The sequence below is a fragment of the Lathyrus oleraceus genome, chromosome 4 (assembly GCF_024323335.1).
Source record: "Lathyrus oleraceus cultivar Zhongwan6 chromosome 4, CAAS_Psat_ZW6_1.0, whole genome shotgun sequence".
Lineage (NCBI taxonomy): Eukaryota > Viridiplantae > Streptophyta > Magnoliopsida > Fabales > Fabaceae > Lathyrus > Lathyrus oleraceus.
Genome location: NC_066582.1, coordinates 34,627,575 through 34,643,763, shown reverse-complemented (window position 1 = coordinate 34,643,763; position 16,189 = coordinate 34,627,575). Strand labels below are relative to the sequence as shown.

Here is a 16,189-nt window from a genome sequence, read left to right as displayed (position 1 = left end):
ACTATGTTAGTCTTTTTCGTCAAATTTTGAGTTTTTTCGTTTTTAATTAGACGAAAAGAACTAACATGATATGTTTTAAAGAGTTAAGAGATGTTTTAAAGAGTTAAGGGATTAATATAAATATATTTTAAATTAAAAAACCAAAATAAACTTATATTTTAAAATACGGACAAAATAATTCAACTTCAAAAGTTTTTTTTCTTCAAAACTAGAAATATATATCTAATATTTAGCCAAACTAGAAATATATTCTACACATATTTTTTTTGTTAGTAAATGTGTAGAATAAATTAGCCAAAAAAATTACATTCAAGAAATTTAAAATAGTAAAATTTCAAACCGTGATAAAATCTCTAAGTTAGAAATAATAGCAGAGAGAAAGGATGAGTCCAAAGCAAGTAACTCACTCAACCACCCAACCCAACGCGAGTCTCGTTGACCGAAGATTCATTCATCCCTGACAAACACCCACTTTGTCATTTTCTCAAACAGATAGAGGATGTCCTCACCGAGATCGGTTGCAGTTGCCGTCAGTGGCGGCTCCGGCGCCGCCAAGGGTAGCCGACGAGCTTTACTGTGGGCGATGAAGAATGTGGTGCCTCAAGCCGATAGACTCATCTTAGTTCACGTCATCCCTAGAATCACTTCAATTCTATCCCCAGGTATCTCAATCTCATCTCCCTCACCTCACTCCCATTCATTTAATATTTTTTAGATCAATTTTAGAGCAGCATAGTCATTAGTTTTAACTAATTTGTAACTAATTATAACCAACTTGTAATTACCTTTAACAAACTTCATCCATATCTAATAAACCTCTAATTATGTGCTTAATCTATAACTGGATTTTTTGGGAGTTTAATGAGATACTGAAAACACACATCTATGTGCTTGATGGATTACTGGATCATTTGAAAACACACATCTGTGTCCTTTCGGTGTTACACATTTACACCGACCCTCGTGATTACATTTAGTTTATTCATTATTTCAAATTATTATCAACTTATAAGTGTCGGTGTCATGTTTGATATCTATGTCTGTTTCCGTGCTTCATAGTTATTATCTCATTGAATAATAGTTGATTTTCCTTGAGTTTGAAATATTAATACTACCTCACAATGATATGCATAACAAGATGTAGCGATTAATTCTGTCACTGTTGTAGATAGGTTAATTGCTGGTTGTTTATTTGATCCTGAGCTAATTAAGCCTGAATTCATTTATGTTTGGATGGAGGATTTTGGAGGAGAGGGCTTATGTTTCTTTTTTAATTTAAAGAAGCTATGAAATGTTTCTAAAAATGAATGAGGTGTGATTGAAATGTTATATTATTTGATCATGAGCTTTGCTAATTTGACACTGTTTTTCAATACACAGTATATCATCATCAAAATGCTATTTTTACACCAAAAATTACACCTACACTGTATTTAAAATTGTGTGATTAACCAACTTCATAATTTCATTAACCAACATTTTATATATAACTAACCAACTTTGTTTTACTAAATTTTTTTTAATATCTGGGCGTTAATTAACCAACTTCATTAACCAACTTTTTACTTTTCATTAACTAATTTTATTTTACTGCTGAGAACTATAACTATGTTTAATATCGGGGTGTTTATTAACTAACTTCATCACTTCATTAACCAATTTTTTACATTTTATTAACCAATTTTGTTTTACTATAAAAAGTTATTGTTCATGCACTGTACACGGACATTGTTCACAAGTACTATTCACGCACGTGTCTACTGTTCACCTAACATTATTCATGCATTGTCCATTGTTCATCGTATTTGTGAACAGTGCATATACGGTGTAGTGTTGGAGATGATGTCAAGATAGCATTATTGATATCATCAAAGCAAAATTGTCTTGCACACAAACCAATGTAAAATGAATTATTAAAAAATAAAACTAGTATGTATTATATAGTCAATTACGGTGTAGGTGTTAAAAGCTGGTGTCAAGATATCTTTTCTCATTTGATCGTCTATCATATTTTTCTTTCATTTTTTGAAAGAATCTCAAATATATACTTAGCCCTTTAACACCCTCTCCTCAAAAACCCTCCATCCAAACATACCCTTATTCTTTTTGATCCATTTCACTCCAGCTTTCTTTCCTCTATCAGCCAATTCTTATGTTTCAGTCTTTTCTATTGCTTCCGTTTCTGAATCCATGGCTCTTCTCCGATTTCCGCTCTTCCTAGCATCATCTAAATAGATAGTATATATGGCGGCAGCAGCAACAACAAAAAATACAAGAAACTAGGCTTCATTATCATCATCTGGAAGTCCTTTTTCAACTTCAGAATGTCATCCAAATTGTCAGTCCCCTATTCCTCTATTCAATAAGGCAAATGCTCCTGACTTTTCCATCAAAAAGAAAGCCCAAGTTTTTTTCCATTAAAGTCATGGGTGAAAAGGATAAAGTACCTCTTTTTTCCGTTAGGCGCGAGCTTAATGTCCCCATTAAAATAGAAGTAATAATGGAAGTACTTGTTAGCTCTCCAAGGACTCTTCTTTGAAATGGATATCTGTAACCAAACAATCTTTACAAAGCTTCAAGGAAAACTTAATCTGCGATAAGCCACTAATCTTTTTGCTTTTGACAAAAATTCTTCAAGATGTTTAAACTCAAATGCTCTTATCTGCAGTGCCAAAGCTTCACAGTTTCTTCTTTAATTGTGCTAAAATACATGTGCAACTTGCTGAAATGTTTCATGCAATGCTAACATTCTATTTGAAGACATCTTAGCTTCCATAATGAAACCCTCCCTGGACCAAACACCTTGCAGTGTTTAATTTAAAACAGAACTGAAAACCCTTATTTCTGAATCTGCCAATGCTTAACAATGTGTTCTTATCTCCTATCCATAAAATACTCCTATGTTGTTTATAATGTTCCACTTACTAGTAACTTAATGTTAACTTTTCCTCTCATTACCAGACTTCGGTTATGGCCCACCTTAGCAAAAACTCTAAAATTTGCATCAAAATCTGATTAGTTTGATTTTCTTCCACACTATTTGGTGTGATTGCTGCATCTTGAGTCAAGAAACCATTTCTCATCTTTTTTCTTATCCATATCTAAGTAAGTCACCAATAGCATCACTTCTTCTCTATGAAACACGGACGCCACTAGAATTAATCATGTTGCGGTGTCCGACATGTGTCGGTGTCTGACACTTGTATGACACTCCTAAAAACCTGTCGGGAAACTCAAATAAATGTCTCAAAAAAATGGTATTTTTATTTACTTTGACACTTTTCGAGTCGCTGACTCACCCATATGACACATGTCGGACATTTCCGACAAGTTTCCCCAAAAAACTTGTTTTTTTTCTTTGCTTTGACACTCTGTATATATTCCTTAGACAAATTTCAAATACATCTAAAAGGATTAAAGATGTGTCGAAACAATGTTGGTAAATGAAGGGTTAAAGACATTAAATTTAATTAGAATGTCTCGAAGGTAGCGGTGTCGACGTGTTTGTGTCCGTGCCTTATAGCTTGTGTAGTTGGCCTCCTTATCCTTGCTTGGGCATTCCCATTTGAAATGTATTAAATTGTGACATTTATAGCACATCACTGTGGCTATTCTGGCCACCTCTTTCTCTAAAGCTCTAAAGCCTCATCCCCTCCCTCCAAAATGATATCCATTGGTGATTTTCAAGGCTTCTTCTTCAACACGAAAACTCTTGCGCTCAAGAATATGTAGGTTTCCTTGCATTTATTTTCCTAATGTTTATGGTGTTGGTTGTACACAAGAACCATCTGTCATACTTCAATTACTATTAAAATGCAGAAAACTTATGTTCCTAATTTAAATTAGGCTCATAGTGGAACTCCAATACCAGATGTTATGTCGACTGAAAAGAAAAAGGAAAGTAGGAGAAATTTCTCTACTTTATTCAAGAACTGACTTTGGCTATTCTACAGTCTTACATAACAAAGTACAACAAGAATTGAAATTTCAACATATTCATCCCTGTACAAACTGGGAAAGATAAGAAAACTACCATATAGCCCCTAAACATAGGAACCTACTAAGCTAAGAACAATGGAACAATACAAATAAACCTAACATTGAGGGGCAATGAACCATGAGAATTGACTGGGCACGAGACTGATATTAGGCAATCACATGGGTGTAAATACAAGTACCCTTTTGGTGCAAATGTTTTGTTAGTCTTTTATGATTGGAAACTGATTTTGGTGACTGTTTTGCGAATTCACAGCTGGGGAGTATATTCCCATTTCGGAAGCAGACACCCATGCCTTTGCAGCTTATGTGCAGGATGTGAAACAGAAGTCTGAAGAAATCTTTGTTTCATTCAAAAATCTATGTGAATCAAACACGGTGTGTTTCTTTCTACATGTCTAAGTAATTGGTATGCTAAGAAAAATAAGCGACTTTGAAAAAATCATGGTCTCTTTACTTTGATAAATGATAATATAATATGTTTTTATTTCATTTTTTGTTTTCACTTCTAATTATAACAATGTTATTGTCATCCTCTTTTTACATTGTTTAAAGATTTTTATTGAAAACAGTACAAGAGTCCTTTTTATGTAAAAAGTGTTGAGGGAATATGATTACAACAACAACCAACCGAGCCTTATTCCACTAAGTGGGGTCGGTTACATGGGTCAAATTCTGCCATAAAGTTCTATCCAATACCATGTTTCTATCTAATTCGTGTTAAGGGAATAGGATTAATCTGAAAATTTTGTAGATAGAAACCTTTTTGCTAGAAGACGACAATCCGGCAAATGCACTTCTTAGCTTTATCTCGGAGTCTGGGGTACAAATATTAGTGCTAGGTTCTGACTCCTCAAATTTTATTACAAGGTATGTGTTTCTAAATATTCAAAGCATTATCTATTTTGAACTTTTTTGTTATTATTCTGTTCCTGAAATTATAAATGTCTATTATCTATTTTGAAGTTTTTTGTTATTATTCTGTGCCTGAAATTATAAATGTCTATGAGCTTTTATGTAATGAATTGGCTTGATTTTCACTCCCTGCAGGTAATCTACTATCTAATTAGATTTTTGCTATCCGGAATTATGGGCTTGCATGCTAAGTCTGTTACTACAACAAAAAACTTCCTTGGAAGTATAGTAGACTTAATTTTCACAACAATTTCATTAAAAAAATATGATTGATCAAAATCAATCCAGTATAATAATCCTTTTACTAAATATAATAATCATTTTACTTCCAGGAAGCTAAAAGGACCTGGCATACCGACTACCATTCTAAGATGTGCTCCTGACAACTGTGATGTATATGTTGTAGATAGAGATAGAATTGTATCAAAGTTAGCTGATTCTTCATCTTCACGTTCTCATGGTATGATTGAGTTTCTTGCCTTATAAAATATTTGTTAAATCTGAATATTATTAGTTATATTGAATATTAAAGCACTGATCTATTTAAATAGAGTATTTTGATCTAATAAGTTTTACTAAAGATCCAAACATAAATTACTGATAATATTAAAAATAACAATAGTAAAATCAACTATTTACAGCACTCTCCCTTCTCCCTTAAGATGGTCCTTAAGATGGTGAATGTATATTTATCATTCTCAGCTTGGAAATGAATCTCCGTAGATCGGAGTATGAATTTCTTAGAGTAGACAACTTTAATTCCTAAAAAGTATTTCAACTTTCGAAGTTTTAATCTCAAATTTCTGTCTAAGTGTATGCCCAACAATTGTTGTCCTTCCTCATCATTACCTTGATTATAATATCATCCATTTAAAGATTTTCTTAACATGCACATAGTGTTGGTGGGATGATAATATTCTCGAGAAACAAAGAATTTATGAGATGGTGGATGATAACATTTGTAACTCTTTTGGGTGAAAGCATATCCTATGAAGACACACTTTAAAGTTCTAGGATCAAGTTTTCCCCTACCATTTATTAGGTGGGAATTTCGACATCAGGTTGGAGGTGATAAACTAAGGAAAGAGAATGCTCTTCAGAGATATCTATGATTTCGACACAAAGCATTCATGGTGTGAGGAAGTGTCGAAGTCTGCCTTCTGTAAGGGAAGACGGATGTGAGACTTAGGAATAATCCCAAGTTCAGAATATCACTTCGACGAAAGAGTTTGTTATATTTGAATTTGAGTGAAAGAAGAGTAACCGTATTTCATTCTTATCCATTTTTGATAGAAATGACACATGGAATGTTGTCCTGAATTGCAGACATGCCGAGTGTAACGTATCAGTGCCTAGGAGAAGATCCGTTGGCGACAGTTATTTCAATTTAGTATATATAGGTGTCTTGGTGTTAGGATTAGTGTGTTCAAATTGTTGTACAATCAATCATATTTACTCAAAGTATCTAGCGTGTTGAGAAACGAGTACAATTGAGAATGTACGTTTGATAACACCATTATCTTTATATCAATCAAAGTTTATTTACACCTTTTGTTCAACAATTATCCTTTATTACCAGACATTTATCAAGCATTGTTTTACACTTTACTTACATTTCTGCCATTTATCTTCTTAAAAAACGCTTTAAGCAAACATTCCTTGCTCAAGGATACTGTCGAAGTGTTCATCTTTTATATACAATTTTAGAATAATAACACATGTCCTAGGATCAATCTGGTCGATCTTGTGAGTAACCAAAGTTTCTTTAATTTGGAAGACCAGCGGTTGTTTACCAATTTTCACGGTAAACACCATTACTATGAACATGGACGAACGATGTACACCCAAATATTCTAGGAGTGAAGTTACTAGAGGTGGACACAATAGGATAGAACGAGGATAAGACTTCCATAGGAGTTTTGGAGGCAATGACAGTATAAGGCAAATGATTTATGAGATACGATGCGGTTAAAACTGCCTTGCCCCAATATTTCTTGGGAAGTTTATTTTGAAATATCATAGCACGTGTTCGGTCTAACAAATGCTCATTTTTTCTCTCAACAATGCCATTTTGTTAGGGTGTTTTAACACACGAAGACTCATGAATGATACCTTCATTTTGACACAGAATTAAGATTATGATTAAAGTAATTCTTTGCATTATCAAACCTAATCCTCTTAACACTCATATCAAATTGAATTTTAACCATGGAGAGAAATTAAGAAAACACACGACTAATTTAAATTTTTGTTTAAGTAAATAGACCCAAGTAACTTGAGTACAATCATCAATAAATGTTACAAACCAGCGGATACCTGAAATATTTGGAGTATTAGATGGACCTCACACATTTGTATGAAATAGATAAAATAGAAAAGTACCAATTTTATTACTAACGACTTGTGTTTACCAAGTTCACACACCTCACAACGAAGACTCTTAACATCTAATGTTTTAAATAAAACAGGAAATAATTGTTTAATGACTCTAAACAAAAGATTACTCAGGCGACAATGGTACAAGAGAATTGTTGGTCTTTATTGATTCTGACCATTCTCTAGCACTTCCAATTGTCCTTCCTGAATTCTTATCCTGAAAAACACAAGAGTTGTTATAGAAAATAACATTACATGATAGGTCTTTTGTGAGTTTTTGTATGGAAATTAGGCTAGTAGACAATTTTGGGATATGAAAGACGTTGTTATGGGTCTGGATGAGTTGATTTGAATAGTTCATTGATCTGCTACAGTTATAGGAGTATCATCTACAGTGAATTTTTTTTTTGTTACTTGGGCAAGGTGAATAAGTGGAGAAGTGTGTGGGTAAGGGTGTCATGTGATCAAAAAATCGATGGGAATAGATACAGTTGTATGAATAATGCACATGAATGAATAGTATCTAGGGTTTGTTAAAGGAGACTGTACAATGAAGACAACAACAAATATACCGCAATTAAGGTGTTTAGTTTTTTTTTTAAAAACCAGAATTAAGGCGGCTAAGGTTTTGAAAAAAAAAGAACCGCAATTAAGGCCGTTAGGATTTTTTTTATGTGAAAGTGAAACCCTCTTGAACAAGAGCTCTTGATACCATGTTAAATCTGAATATTATTTATTATATTGAATATACCAACACTAATCTCTTTAAATAGAGTATTCTGACTAACCAGCCTTACTAATATCCAAACATGAATTACTAATAATATTAAAAATAACAACCGTAAAATAAACTATTTACAACAATATTACTTCCTGCATCACCCAATGGTGTGGCTATCTTATATATGGTTTAGATAATACTTTTTTTATCGAACTAGGCTCATGAATAAAATCTCTGGAATAATTTATCAAATTTGTGATTTTCATTTTCCTCCAACAGAGGAAGGCCAAAGGTACATCGTGTCGACTCAATTAAATAAATCAGACAATGGTGCTGGTATTGGTGGACAAGTGTCTGGGATCAGTGCATCCTCTGCAGAACTTAAAAGTCTAAAAAATTTCAGATTTCTATCAATATCAGAGCGCAGTTACATTGGTCTGCAAACTTCTAGTCGTAGGAATTCATTTGAAAATTCTACTATAAGTGAAGAAGCAAATCCAGAAAACTATGGAGACTATGTTGATACTATCAGTCTCCACTCATTTGATTCCATTGCTTCTGCACAACGTGAGCCGGTAACTTTCTTTTGCTTGGTTAGATCTTAATTGCTTGCGGCCACAGTGCTATATTTTGTGATCCACCAACATGGAATGAGTTTCATACGATGTGTGTATATGCAGTTAGTCATGGAAGAAGTAGAACGGTTGCAGCTGGAGTTGCAGAATACTATTGCCATGTACAAACAGGTCTGTGAAGAACTGGCTCATGCTCAAAGTAAGGTGAGAATTTTGATAATGTATGGTGTATCTTTTGTTTGTAGAAGGAAATACATACAAAAAGCATCACTACAAATAATTTGTTAAAAGATATGAAAATGTTTTTCCCCCAAAACATATAATATTGCTTATTAAGTATTCGGTGTTTAAATTTTGAATAGTTAAAAAGGTATTAAAAGGAAAAAGAATCCACTGTTCGAATAATTGAGCCTGGCTTCCAAAAAATTTGTTTCCGCTCTTTTAACATGCAAGCCTTCACTTTCAGACCCATTTACTTTCTTCTGAGTCTCTTGAAGAAGCTAAAATCATAAATGCTTCCTTAAAAAGAGAGGAGACTTTGAGAAAGATTGCCGCCGAAGAGAAAGCAAAGTATTTAAAAGTCATGAAGGAACTCGAGGAGTCAAAAAGTATGTTTGCCAAAGAGTCATATGAAAGGCAAATGGCTGAACTTAATGTCCTTAAAGAGTCCATAGAAAAACAGAGAATTGTCGATACATTGCTCTCAAACGACAGGAGATACAGAAAATATACCATGGACGAAATCAAGATCGCCACAAACAACTTGTCTGGGGACTTGGTAATTGGTGAAGGAGGATATGGGAAAGTTTACAAGTGCAATCTTGATCACACACCAGTTGCTGTGAAGGTTCTGCATCAGGAAACAATCAACAAGAAAGCAGAGTTTCTGAAAGAGGTTTTCCTTGAGCTTTGGTTTTTTTCCCTTCCTTTTGACATTGTTTATATGAGAGTGAATTTTTAAGCCTTCCTTCTGTTGTCTCTGATTTATTGCAGGTTGAGATTCTTAGTCAACTCCACCATCCAAATATGGTTTTGTTACTTGGAGCTTGTCCTGAGAATGGTTGTCTTGTTTATGAATACCTGGAAAACGGAAGCCTAGAAGACTATCTTCTCAACAGAAATGGAAAACCCCCACTTCCTTGGTTTTTTCGATTTCGCATAGTTTTTGAAATGGCCTGTGGTCTATCATTCTTGCATAATTCGAAGCCAGAACCTATTGTTCATCGAGATATAAAACCCGGAAATATCTTGTTAGACAGAAATTATGTTAGCAAAATCTCAGATGTTGGACTTGCTAAACTCATTTCAGACGCTGTACCTGACAATATCACAGAGTACAGAGAGTCAGTGCTTGCCGGTACTCTTCATTACATGGACCCAGAGTATCAAAGAACCGGCACTGTTCGACCGAAATCAGATGTATATGCTTTTGGAGTAATAATTCTTCAGTTGATAACTGCTCGCCATGCACGTGGGCTTATCACGACTATTGAAAATGCAATTACAAATGGATCCTTTCGTGATATATTAGATAAATCAGCTGGAGACTGGCCACTGAATGAGACAATTGAATTGACTGAAATTGGCCTTAAATGCACTGCCCTTAGATGCAGAGATAGACCGGAACTTGATACTGAAGTTCTTCCACTTCTCAAAAGACTTTCTGATGTGGCAAATGCTAGTGTCAAGATAGGAAGAAAGAGTGTATCCACTCCAAGCCAGTATTATTGTCCAATCCTTCAGGTATAAATCGGCATTTATCTTTTTCTTCGGTAAGAGATGAACTCGGTATTCCAGTTGCGCTAGACCTTGCTGATATCTGCACTTATCTGATGAACATGTGGTTAATTTGTTATTGACTTTTCATATTTTTGTGATGCATATATCTTTTTATTAAGATTTATCTTTTCATTCTTATTTGACTGGCGAGTACCGCAGGAAATCATGGATGAACCGTATATTGCCGCAGATGGTTTCACGTATGAGTACAGAGCAATCAAAGCATGGTTGAGCAAACACAATGTGTCGCCAGTAACAAAGCATAAACTCCAACATTCCGAGTTGACTCCAAATCATACTTTACGTTCTGCAATCCAAGAGTGGAAGTCAGAAATGACCTTACTTGATCAGCAATAGCATGCTGTGAATTCTCTACCTCTCATCTCAAACTTTTTTCACTTGCAGTGTAAAAACAGTCAGAATTTGGACTGTACAAAAGGGTTGTAAATAATTTCGTGATTATTTTAAAGATTAAATATGTTTTTGGTCTTTACAAAATGGAGATTTTCTAACTTTACTTTCTATTTAAAATTTAATAAATATTTAGTCCTCCATTGATTGATGTGGTGGGGGTAATCTTAAATCACAAATCCAGAATCAGGTGAATCAAGAACTAAGACAAAATTGCAAACAAGAAAAGAACATAACCTAAGTTGAAAAAGAGAATTTTTACCACATAACTAACCCATTTGAAAAACTAGAATAAAAACAAAAGCTATCAAGAGAAATCATCCATATGATTAGGTGCACGATATTCATTTGGCACTATCTTGCCACATTCTCCACCATTGATTTCTCTTTCAGACAATATTTTGTGGAGACAATGCTATCTCCACATCTCCAGCTTTGTCTCTCATGATACAGAAGTTGATACAGAAGTTCTTTCCATATCTCCAGCTTTGTCTCCCATGCCCTCTAAAATTTATTAGGCATTAGATTAGGTGCACGATATTCATTTGGCAGGAGACGATCCAATTCCGTCTATTACCACTAGTCCAATGAAAAAAATTACTGTTATAGTAAAATTAAATCTACAAGAGTTATCCTACTATTTAGAAATAAAATAAGACAATATGTTGAGATTAATCATGTTAATCATTATAGTTTAAGCTAATGCAGTTGGTTATTAGTTTGTTAAGTTTATTCTATTGTGATTGATAGTTATGAGATAAGGTTGCATTATATAAAGAAATACATTGCCACATGTAATACAATCTATCCAATATAACAGGATTTCACATATCATCTTCTTTATTCTTCTTTCTTCTTCTTCTTCTTCTTCTTCTTCTGTTATTTCCATAACAGTCTGCAACATGGCATGGTTATGCTTCACCAATGATGAAGCTTGATCAATCACAATATGGTATCATTCGCCCATCCGATCCTCTTTCCGCTGTTATCCAATTGATTTCTTTTCCCAACCTCATTTCATCACTCTTTTTCAATTCTTTCGATTTTCATGGCTCCCTCTCGAGCTTCATCCTCATCAATTGACCCTGCTTTGGATCAAACCTCGCCTTATTTCGTTCATCCCAGCGATGGCCCTGGTTCTGTAACAGTTCTTCCCAAACTCACCGGTTCCAATTATCACTCATGGGCTCGAAGCATGAAGAGAGCTCTTGGTGGAAAAATGAAGATTGAGTTTATTGATGGATCTCTCCCTGTTCCATCAGATTCGTTTGATCCATCTCTGCGTGCTTGGAACCGCTGCAACATGCTTGTCCATTCTTGGATCATGAATTCTGTTTCAGATTCAATTTCACAGTCCATCGTTTTCATGGAAAATGCGCTTGATGTGTGGAACGACTTGAAAGAAAGGTTTTCCCAGGGCGATCTCATATGAATCTCTGAGCTGCAACAAGAAATTTACAACTTGAAGCAAGAAACCAAATCAGTTAATGATTTTTTTTTCTGATCTTAAAATCCTTTGGGAAGAATTAGATATATATCTACCTTTACCAACCTGTACCTGCCGCATAAAGTGTACATGTGAGGCTATGTGCAGTGCAAGATCCCATCATCAGCTACTGCAGATCATCAGATTTTTGACTGGTTTAAATGAACAGTTTGTTGTTGTGAAGTCCCAAATCTTGTTAATGGATCCATTACCAACTATGAACAAGATATTTTCCATGGTGATTCAACATGAGCGCTAACTCCATCTCCCTATTCCACATGATGAAGCTCAAACATTGATCAATGTTGTTGATTCCAAGAGGTTTGGAACAAGAAACAATGCTTTTAAACATGGTGTTCGCATTTGCACATTCTGTGGCAAGACTAACCATACTGTTGAAAACTGCTTCAAGAAACATGGTGTTCCACCTCATATGCAGAAACAGTTTCAAACTTCAGCTAACAATGTGGCAACAGATGGAAATAATGATGGATCTTCATCTCATAATGTTGACATTCAAAGTGACAATTCACCTATGACTCAAGGCTAATTCAGTGCCCTAATGGATCTACTTCAGAAATCTAATCTTGGACAATCTTCAGGACATGCTTCTTCCAACCAAGTTGTTGTTGGTCATCCATCAACAGGTAACACATATCATTGCATGTATAGTAATAGTAATGGCTCTTGGATCATTGATTCAGGAGCTACTGATCACATATGTAGCTCTGTCAAATGGTTTCATTCACATAAGAAAATTATTCCTATCAATGTTAGATTACCAAATGGACAATGTCTTGTTGCTAATCACTCTGGAACAATTCATTTCTCTCCTGATTTCATTGTGCATAATGTGCTTTTACTCCCTGAATTTTCTTTAAATTTATTATCTGTTTCAAAATTGTGTGAATCCTCTAATTACACTGTCAATTTCCTTAAATCACAATGTGTCATACAGGACAAACTCACCTTGAAGATGACTGGTTTTGCTGAGCAGAAAGATGGATTGTACTATCTAACACTAAGAGATAATGATTCACATGCCACACACACACCTGTTTTAACCTCTGCTTTTGCAGCCAGTGTCATTTTACCTGATAAAGCCTTATGGCACTTTAGATTAGGACACTTATCTCAAAACAAATTATTGTACCTACATTCTCAATTCCCTTTTATCAAAGTTAATCATAAAGACGTCTGTGATGTTTGTAGCTATGCTAGACAAAGAAAACTCCCTTATACTGTTAGTAATAATAGAGTTGTTCATCCTTATGATTTGGTTCATTTTGATATTTGGGGACCTCTTGCAGTCCAATCTTTACATGGCCATTCCTATTTTTTAACTGTTGTTGATGATTGTAGCAGATATACATGGATAACATTAATGAAAACCAAATCTGAAGCTAGACAGCATGTTATTAACTTTGTCAATCTCATAGAAACCAACATAGTCTTCATGTCAAAATCATCAAAACAGATAATGGCCCTGAGTTTAATATCCCTGAAGTTTTTTCATCTAAGGGAATCATCCATCAAACCAGTTGTGTTGAATCTCCACAACAAAATGGTCGTGTGGAGAGGAAACACCAACATTTACTAAATATTGGGAGAGCCCTCCTTTTTCAATCAAAACTTCCAAAAGAATTCTGGTCATATGCTATCCTACATGCCACATTCATTATAAACAAACTCCATACACAAGTTTTAAACAATCTGTCTCCTCACTTCATACTGCATAATACACATCCAGATATGCATAGCCTTAAAGTGTTTGGTTCTCTTGCTTTTGCATCCGCACTGCATATGCACAGAACCAAATTAGAGTCAAGAGGTCGAAAATGTGTTTTCTTAGGATACAAGAATGGTATGAAGGGGGTGATACTCTATGACATTAACAGTCATACAATTCTTGTCTCTAGAAATGTTATACACCATGAACATATTTTACCTTATTCAAATGTGAATTCCACTAACTGGACTTATCACCCATACAAAGATCCTAATGACTCACCACAAAATGAACCTACCATACATGTTCCAACACAAAACATTGAATCCACAGCTGAGGAACATGAGCCTTATCCTAACACAACCATTGACACATTGCACTCTGAACTTTTAGATAATACTGATGAAAACCATGACACTCAACCTGTTCCTGATACACCAGATATTGACAACATCCAATCTAGGCCTGTTAGAGCTAAACATACACCTTATTATCTCTCAGATTATGTGTGCAATACATCTAATGTATCAACAGTCAAGTCATCATCAGGTACAACTAAAACTAATTATCCTATTTCAAATTATGATTCCCTGCATTTTCTATCTGCATCTCATCGTGTTTTTGCATCCAATATCACTTCTACACATGAACCAAAGAACTACAAAGAAGCATGTTTGTCTGAACATTGGATCAAGGCTATGAAGTCTGAATTAGATGCACTAGACAAGAATAGGACTTGGAACATAGTTGATTTGCCACTACATGTTAAACCTATTGGTAACATATGGGTTTTCAAAGTGAAACATAGACAGATGGCACAATAGAAAGGTATAAAGCCAGACTGGTTGCAAAGGGGTACAATCAAATTGAAGGGCTTGATTTTTTCGATACATTTTCACCTGTAGCAAAGCTTACCGCTGTCAGAACCCTTCTTGCAATTGCTGCCATCAACAATTGGTTTTTACATCAACTGGATGTTAACAATGCTTTTCTACATGGGGAATTGCAGGAAGATGTGTACATGACCATGCCTGAAGGTGTTACATGTCACAGGCCTAACCAAGTATGCAAACTCCAAAAGAGTTTATATGGTCTGAAACAAGCCAGTCGAAAATGGTATGAAAAATTGACAGCCTTACTACTGCAACAAGGCTACACTCAGTCTGCTTCTGATTACTCTCTCTTCACTTTGAAAACTAATGATCATTTTACAGCCATTCTAGTATATGTTGATGACATAATTCTAGTTGGAACATCCATGCCTGAATTTGATCGCATTAAGCTCATCCTGGATGAAAATTTCAGCATAAAAAACTTGGGCATACTCAAGTATTTCCTTGGCCTCGAAGTTGCTCATTCACAAGCAGGGATTTCACTGTCACAAAGAAAATACTGTCTTGATCTTTTGCAGGAATCAGGCATGCTTGGATCCAAACCAGCTCCCACACCTACTTATTCATCTGTTAAATTACATGCTGATAGTGGCAAGGCCTTTGAAGACATTGGAGCATACAGACGATTAATAGGACGTCTGCTGTATCTTAACACCACACGCCAAACATCACTTATGCCACACAACAACTTAGTCAATTTCTACACAATCCAACAATGGCTCATTATCATGTTGCCTGCAGAGTTATTATATACCTGAAAAAAAACCCTGGCAGAGGAATAATATTTCGAAGAAATGCTGAACTACAACTACTTGGTTTCTTAGATTCTGACTGGGCAGGCTGCATTGATTCAAGGAGATTCATTTCAGGATACTGTTTCTTTCTTGGCACTTCTCTTATATCGTGGCGTACAAAGAAGCAGGACATCATTTCCAGATCATCATCAGAGGCAGAATATCGAGTATTGTCATTCGCCACATGTGAACTGCTTTGGTTGATAGTTCTCATGAAGGAACTGCACATCAAGTGTACCAAACTTCCTGTTCTTTATTGTGACAGTTAAAGCGCAATGCATATTGCGTCCAATCCGGTATTCCATGAACGAACTAAACATCTCGAAATTGATTGTCATTTGGTTCGTGAGAAGCTTCAACAAGGATTACTTCGACTCCTACCTATCTCTACTCATGAGCAGCTTGCTGATTTTTTAACCAAGGCATTACCAACTTCAACCTTCAACAATTTCATTTCCAAGCTTGGCATGATCAACATTCACCATGCTTAGCTTGAGAGGGGCTGTTGAGATTA

General features: G+C 35.0%; 1 protein-coding gene across 1 annotated transcript; it reads left to right on the top strand.

Annotated features, from left to right (window-relative positions):
• Positions 1 to 358: 358 nt before the first annotated feature.
• LOC127138653 (U-box domain-containing protein 34) lies at positions 359 to 10,879 on the top strand. The gene is made up of 9 exons (XM_051065137.1): positions 359 to 662; positions 4,253 to 4,374; positions 4,751 to 4,866; positions 5,244 to 5,371; positions 8,288 to 8,583; positions 8,689 to 8,787; positions 9,050 to 9,478; positions 9,577 to 10,326; positions 10,522 to 10,879. The coding sequence occupies exons 1-9, from the start codon at positions 500 to 502 to the stop codon at positions 10,717 to 10,719; spliced, it is 2,301 nt and encodes a 766-aa protein (XP_050921094.1). The 5' UTR covers positions 359 to 499; the 3' UTR covers positions 10,720 to 10,879.
• Positions 10,880 to 16,189: the final 5,310 nt, after the last annotated feature.

What these genes read in the sequence shown, in the direction of transcription:
- LOC127138653 (XM_051065137.1), top strand. Translation starts at nt 500, where the DNA reads ATGTCCTCACCGAGATCGGTTGCAGTTGCCGTCAGTGGCGGCTCCGGC. An exon ending in CTTCTGCACAACGTGAGCCG is followed by an intron (nt 8,584 to 8,688) that starts GTAACTTTCTTT and finishes GTGTATATGCAG; the next exon opens with TTAGTCATGGAAGAAGTAGA. An exon ending in TGGCTCATGCTCAAAGTAAG is followed by an intron (nt 8,788 to 9,049) that starts GTGAGAATTTTG and finishes CTTCACTTTCAG; the next exon opens with ACCCATTTACTTTCTTCTGA.